This window comes from Euprymna scolopes, chromosome 31 (assembly GCF_053919585.1).
Source record: "Euprymna scolopes isolate OS-2025 chromosome 31, ASM5391958v1, whole genome shotgun sequence".
In the NCBI taxonomy this organism is placed as follows: domain Eukaryota; kingdom Metazoa; phylum Mollusca; class Cephalopoda; order Sepiida; family Sepiolidae; genus Euprymna; species Euprymna scolopes.
Genome location: NC_136512.1, coordinates 15,783,728 through 15,790,667, shown reverse-complemented (window position 1 = coordinate 15,790,667; position 6,940 = coordinate 15,783,728). Strand labels below are relative to the sequence as shown.

General features: G+C 34.2%; 1 protein-coding gene across 1 annotated transcript; it reads right to left on the bottom strand.

Annotated features, from left to right (window-relative positions):
- Window positions 1-926: 926 nt before the first annotated feature.
- Window positions 927-3,317, bottom strand: LOC145255650 (heterogeneous nuclear ribonucleoproteins A2/B1-like). The gene has a single exon (XM_080114193.1). It carries the CDS (start codon window positions 3,051-3,053, stop codon window positions 2,178-2,180), a length of 876 nt encoding a protein of 291 aa, XP_079970319.1. The 5' UTR covers window positions 3,054-3,317; the 3' UTR covers window positions 927-2,177.
- Between the last annotated feature and the right edge of the window lie 3,623 nt (window positions 3,318-6,940).

Here is a 6,940-nt window from a genome sequence, read left to right as displayed (position 1 = left end):
AAGAGGTATATTATAGGTTAAAATTAGTAAAAAAAAAAAATTTGATTCATATAAAATATTACCGAGTACTTATTGCAAATGAAGGAAATGAATATTGATTTTATTTTATGCTGCTTGATGAAGACTCGGCGACGCCATTACCGGTCGGACCACGTGGGTGACTACGTGCGACCTCATTCAATAAACCGGCGGCCGACATTGTGTGTATAATTCATTTTATCACGTATTTTTTTTGAATATATATTATTTCGTTTTTTTTTTTTTTATATATATATATATAGGATGGAATAAATGATTAATTGTAATTTATTAATATATTCATATTGTAAAATGTGTTCGCCATGAAGTTGAACTGGGTCACGAGCCTCGATTTGAAATAAATTTTTAGTTTTTCCTTTTTCAAACAAAATCGAAAATTTTAAGGGAACCACGTGCGTCATAACACTTCCAAATTTATCTAATGGTAATTTCGTGAAAGTAAAAATTTATCTGAAATATGGAATGTATATAAATAAAAAGTGTAAAATATTGAATTTGTATACTTACAGTTTCTCCATTAAAAGAATTAACTTATCTTAAAGTTGCATAAATCGTGGCGGTTTTATCATCAGTCGAGTCTGGACAAGTTAAGAGACTTAGATTGTCTTAAACTTTTATTTTAAAAACCTGCTTATTTTTAGTAAATAAAATTAAAGCTCACAGATTCTATATCCATTTATGCTAGAATTTTACAAAATTCTGGCAATAAGGCGTACAAGCATTTGTGAATATATTAGATCGAAAATTAAAGGTCTACTTAATAACGTAGACAAATTTAGAATTAGAAAAATCACATATGCAAGTATGGAAATTGAATATTTGGATATAGAGACGTGAAAAGATTAAATATAAATGAACACAAGACAAAAGTTATAACAAAATTCAGATTTATATTTACAATAATTTTTAATTTTTATTATAACTCACTCTTAAGGGCGAACCTGGATTCACAAATTTAGTTTTTTTTTTTTTTTTAATTCTTTCGAAGTTCAGATGTTAAGAAATGTCTATGATTTCATGAGGAAGAGGAAATGATTGTATTTTTATGAGTTGTTGTAAGTGGAATCTTTTTATCTGAACTGTATTTTGGTAATCATGAAAAAATGGTTGACATATTCCCACAGAAACTGGATGACCAAAAATAAATCAAGCTGCTCTAAAATATACAAAAAGCTTAAAATTATTTGAACTTCACTTAAAAAAACTGGAGGGAAATTTTTATAGTATTTTTTCGGAGGAGGAAACTTGGAAGTCCATTTGTTTGGTTTTTAAATAAACAATTATAAAAGAAAAAATAAAAATAAAAAAAAAGAATCAATATCACCTTGATCACTTTTTTCTTTTTCGTTTTTTCTTTAAAATTCCTTTTCCAAAAGATGAAGGCAGTCACACACGCAAAAAGATTCAGTCTTGGAAATTGGGGATATTTCTTTTTAAGGAAACTTCCTTGAAGAGGAAGGTCCATTTTGACAGGAAAAGGTTTAGGATTTCATTAGAGTTTTTTTTTTTTTTTTTTCCAGTCTTGTTTTCATGAAAACATGGGGACAATTGAAAGATTCAGTTAAAACTTGAAATATTTTTTCCTCGCATTTTCCTTTCTCCCTCCTCATCCGGACATTTAAAAATAAAATAAGGATCTCCAATGGGGGAGGGTGTTAAAAAAAAAAAAAAAAAAACACAGGTAGAATTTGGAGGACAGAATTTACTAGAATACGTTAAGGCTTGTTTGGTCAATGACATTAAAAATGATAGCATAAGTCATTTCTAGCGTCATACTATAAAGAGAAAGTCCTTTGAGTAATTTGTTTATATTTAAGCAAAGGGGGGGGGAACCTTATAGAAAATTTTTAAGAGCACATGATTTAAACACTCACCCAAAATGGCCTTTGAGAGGTTGATGGGTTTAAAGGGGAAAATTTAAAAAATGCGGGTAAAAGATAAAAAAAAAAAAAAAGAAAAGTTTTATGAGAGTGTAAATGCTGCCTGTGGCTTGAAGCTTTGGTGGAGTGGGGATTTTTTGTCCATTTCTTTTCCTGGAAGATTTCCCGAATTGTAAGGGAAAAATCGAATAGAAAATCTTCAAGAAAAAAAAAAAAAAAAAAATATGAAAGTCTTTATGATCTTAGGCATTTGGGTGTTCACCAGTTGTTGCTGCTGCCATATCCACCTCCATATGGACCCGCTCCACGCTGTGTGTAACCTCCACGCCCCCGGGTGGGGCCACCGCCGGTTCCATTACCATAACCGGTACCAAAGCTGCCGTAACCGTCACCTCCGTAGCCATCATAACCGTAACCGCCGGCACCGCTGTAACCACCATCGTATCCACCAGGACCGCCATAGCCTCCCCAGCCGGGGGCACCACCGTAGTTTCCGCCACCGTAGGGAGCTCCGTATCCACCTCGGCCACGACCACCACCACCGCTTCCACCACGTCCGCCCCTGCCGCCAGCGCCCATGCCCTGGTTAAGTTCGTTCTTGGAGACGGCCTTCTTCACCTCGACACTCTTCCCGCAAAGTTGGAAGTGTTTCTGGATGACGCATTTATCCACAGCGTCGTGATCGTCAAACGTGACAAAACAAAACCGCTTTTGTTTCCCTGTGGTTTTATCTTTAATCATTTCGACCTTCTCGACGTTACCGAAGGTAGAAAAGGTCTCCTTCACCTGCTCTTCGGAGGTGTTCTCATCGAGGCCCCCGACGAACATCTTGTTGACAGTCACCTTGTTTTCAGGGGCTTCCTCTCGGGGCATAGCACGCTTGGTGTCGACTTTCTTTCCATCAATATTGTGAGGCCGTTTCGCCTGGGAGGCATCCAGACTTTCGGGCTCCTTAAATGTGATGAAGCCGAAGCCTTTGGATCGGGTAGTAGAAGGGTTCTTCATGATAACGCAATCGACGACTTCGCCCCATTGTTCGAAATGGGCCTTAAGGGTCTCTTCTGTGGTATCGAAACCTAAACCGCCGATGAAAAGTTTACAGAATTTTTCGTTATCACTGGATCGTTCTGGCATGTTGATTTTTTTAAACTTATTTTTCTTCTTCAAAGTAGAAAGTGATTGTGAGTTACTGCGACGACTACTCTCACTAACTGTTAATCGGCTATGACACGGCTGATACCACGTGGCCGGGTTTTATACGGAAACTAGAGTTGTCCGCTAGATGGCGACACTAGCATCTGCCTCAAAACGCGCGCAAAATCTCACGTGATGTCTACGTAAGGGTTTGATAGAAAAGAAAAGATGCTACAATTAATAGTCTCCTGCCCTTTACAGCGTAGGACGAGGGAGGGAGGAAGGAAGGAGTAAAGACAATATTTTAAAATCTTCGAATATATATTTTTACTGATTATAATCAGTAAAAATATATAATTAATGTAATAATTATTATACATACACTTTTTTTTTTTATATATACTTCGTTAGTTTACGGACCATAGTAAAATAATAATGTTATTTAAAACCCATTCTTAATGCTACAAGTAATGCCCCCCCCTGCCCTTAACAGCGTAAGGAGGGGAGGGGCAATGACTCATTTAATTAAGACGTATTATATTGTTTATTTGTCTTTTTACCAGTAAAAAAATGTACAAGTATTTTTTTTAAATTAAATAAAAGCGCCTTTAAAAGCGATATAAAAAAAATGAACGCAGTTTCGCTTTAATTTCGAAAACCTACTGAATGGTGAATTTGAATTTAGATATTTTATTTTCCCATATTTTTTTATTATTTATTTTTAGGAGGCTTTATTATTTATTTTCATTTTAATTTCCTCAAAATATTAAATAAAATTCTTAATTGTTTGGAAAAAAATTTTCTAGAGATTACTTGGAATTAACGGCATATCAACCGTGAGACGTTGGATCATTTTTATCCCCCAAATCGTACATATGTTTTTTTGTTTTTTTTTTAATTAGATTGTTTTGTAGATCAATTTGTCCCGTAGGCCTATATTTTATAAACGATTACTTGTTAGGCGATAGTTTTTATTTAATTGATTAATTGCCTGTACTAAGAACTCGCGATAAAAGTGAATCTAAGAGTCGTATAGCAAATCCCCTAAATGGGGCCTCGCCACAAAGGTCATCACTGGGAGTATCCTATGGATTTTAGGTGCTAATGAATGCACTTACTGATCCGCGCTATTTTTTAAATCGTATTTCCAAGTTTAATTAAAATTTTATAATATGTTTTTTTATTATTCAATTGTAAGGTTAGAGTACAAAATAGGTACAAAACACACTCCCCTTCTCATGTTAAGAATGGCTTTTTAAATAATAACGTTATTATTTCAGCACGGATCAATAAGTGCATATGACTGCAGTGAGTACCAGATTTTAACCGTGCTTAAACAATAACGTTATTATTTAGAAAGCTATTCTTAACATGGGGCAGGAGGGTGTTTTGTAATAATTCTGTACTTTCACCTAACAATTTAAATAAGAAAAAAGATATCGTAAAACTTTAATTTAACTTAAAAATACTATTTAAAAATAGCGCGGTTTAATTAGTGCTCCAGCTCCAAGCACCATAATTAATATAAATATTTTTTTTTAATCCGACCGGAAACTTATTTTATTTATTTTAACTTAACTTTATTATTACTACGACCCTTCGTAAATTGTTTAAACGAGGAGTTAAGTGAATACTCATAGTCTTTCCCTTTTTTAAGTTCAATTGAAGTCGTAATTTGATAGTCTAAGTTAGGGTCCCAGACAAAAGGTTTAAAAAAATGTCTTCTTCGTGGGGCAGTAGTTTGAACAAGATTCGAAGTCCAAACAAACAAAAGATCAAATAAAATACGGTGCTAATGGCTTGACTACTGAGTATCGACTTATGGGTCGTATAAAAAATCAATACATGACGTTTAAAATAAAATGTATGAGCGACATTATATCAAAGTGATATGTAAAAAAAAAAAAAAAAAAAAAAAAATGTCTGTTCAATGTTCCTATTAACGTGCTTCCCCACGAGGACAGAGTTAGACACAAGGTTTGATTTTAATGTAGGGAAAATCTAGCTCCTCAAAAAGGAGCATTTTGGATAGCCTAGGAACAAAAATTTAAATTGTATCAATCATGAAGATTTTCTCCTCGACTGCTCGAGGGCAGAAAAGATGAAATGTAGTAGTATAACAGATACTATACTTTGTTTCTAGCCAAAAGACCAAGTACGTTCAATGTTATTTAATTGAAATAAAATTTCAGAAGAATGAATGCAAATTTTTTGTGTGCAAGGCGAAATGAATTATGATTTTCCCGCGTTTGGTTCAAAGTTTTATAAACGAAAGAAATTGTACAATTCTTGACTGTGGAAACAGTATAATTGGGGGAAAAAATCTCATTTATTTCACTTGCTTTTTTTCTTTTTCTTTTTTTCACACATTTTGGATAATTATTGATTTATTGTCTTAAAATTACAATTTAATAAAAATTCCGGGGATTTAAAACGAAAAATGGGTCAAAACAAATATATAAGATTGTTACCAAATGCAAGATGAGTTACTTACTATTATACCTAGATAAGTTGAAACTTATTTTATAGCGTTTATTTACTTCAAACCACATGTAGTGCTGAGTGTTATATTAGAACAAGAACAAAATGGCCGACATGAGACGGTCATATGAGGAATCTCGATAATCACTCAAAAATCAAAAATTAAATAAGATATTGGTAGAAACCCACGAATAAGTGTAACGCCGTTACACTTATTCGTTACACTGTAACGGTAACGGTGACAAAATTCCAAATGGCTTTTTTAAAGTCTTAAAAATATAACTTGAATTCGATGTTTATTATTTTTGATATTATTGTAAATTAGGACCTTATGTTAGCCCCCCCCCCTCCTCCTACGAAAAAAAAAAAAGAAGATTTTACTCTTTTTAGGCGATTAGAAATGAACATTAAAAAAAAATTTCCGAGAAAAAAATTATTTTAGAATGTAGATTAGTTTTTAGCATATAAATTTAACGTATCCACCAGATAGTGCTTGAATACCATGTAAATGTTTTAGCTGGACGTAGCTGTTAGAGTTTGAGTTGGGTTTAGGGATGCTTTTTGGAGTGAGAGGATGAGACTGTAGCCACCAGAACTTAGGGTTAGTGTTAAGATCAAGGAAAGGGTCGACAAGTTTTATAGGCTGTTACTTAGGAGGAAAATAATCAGGTTAAACTGTAGTTTAGTGGCCTGACTTCATATAAATGGAAGTGACAGAAAGTAATAATTTATCCAAAACCCAGATCGTAACTAATGAGTAAAGAAACAAATGTGTATTAAATTTGTTGTTATTTTTATTTTTAAATAAATTTATCTTCTGAAAAAAAAATCTACTTTAACATGTTTTATGCTTTCATTTTAAGAAAGTTCGGCCCGCAGCAAAGCAAAAGTTAACAAAGCTCCCCCACCCCCGTCCCGCCTCCAAGGCCAAGGAAAACATTGAAGTGATAAAAATGGATTTGTGAGAATGAGGAAGGCTAACCGGATTCTCGAAACTATCAAACATACGTTTACAACTCTGAATACAACATCTTTCCTGCTTCTTTATAAGCCCCTAATCCGCCCACACTTGTCTTTTTCTTTTTTTTAACTTCAAGCACCAGCCCGAAGTTAAAGAAAAGAAAAGGACACTCGGGGAGCAACAAGACTTATACAAGGCATCTCCAATTTGCCTTTCTCTGAACGCCTCACCCATCTCAACTTCTCTACTCTTGAATTCCGCAGATAATGTGCCAATATATTACAGGCCTACAAGAAGCTTTGACAATGTCCGCCATAACAGACTTTGCACGAACTGTGGCAACTGCTTGTTCGCTACAGCCCTCAACCCATCCACCAGTGGACATAATCTGAAAATGCAGATTCAGCATTACCCTGGTTCCTGTGGTCTATTCTTCTCCAATAGA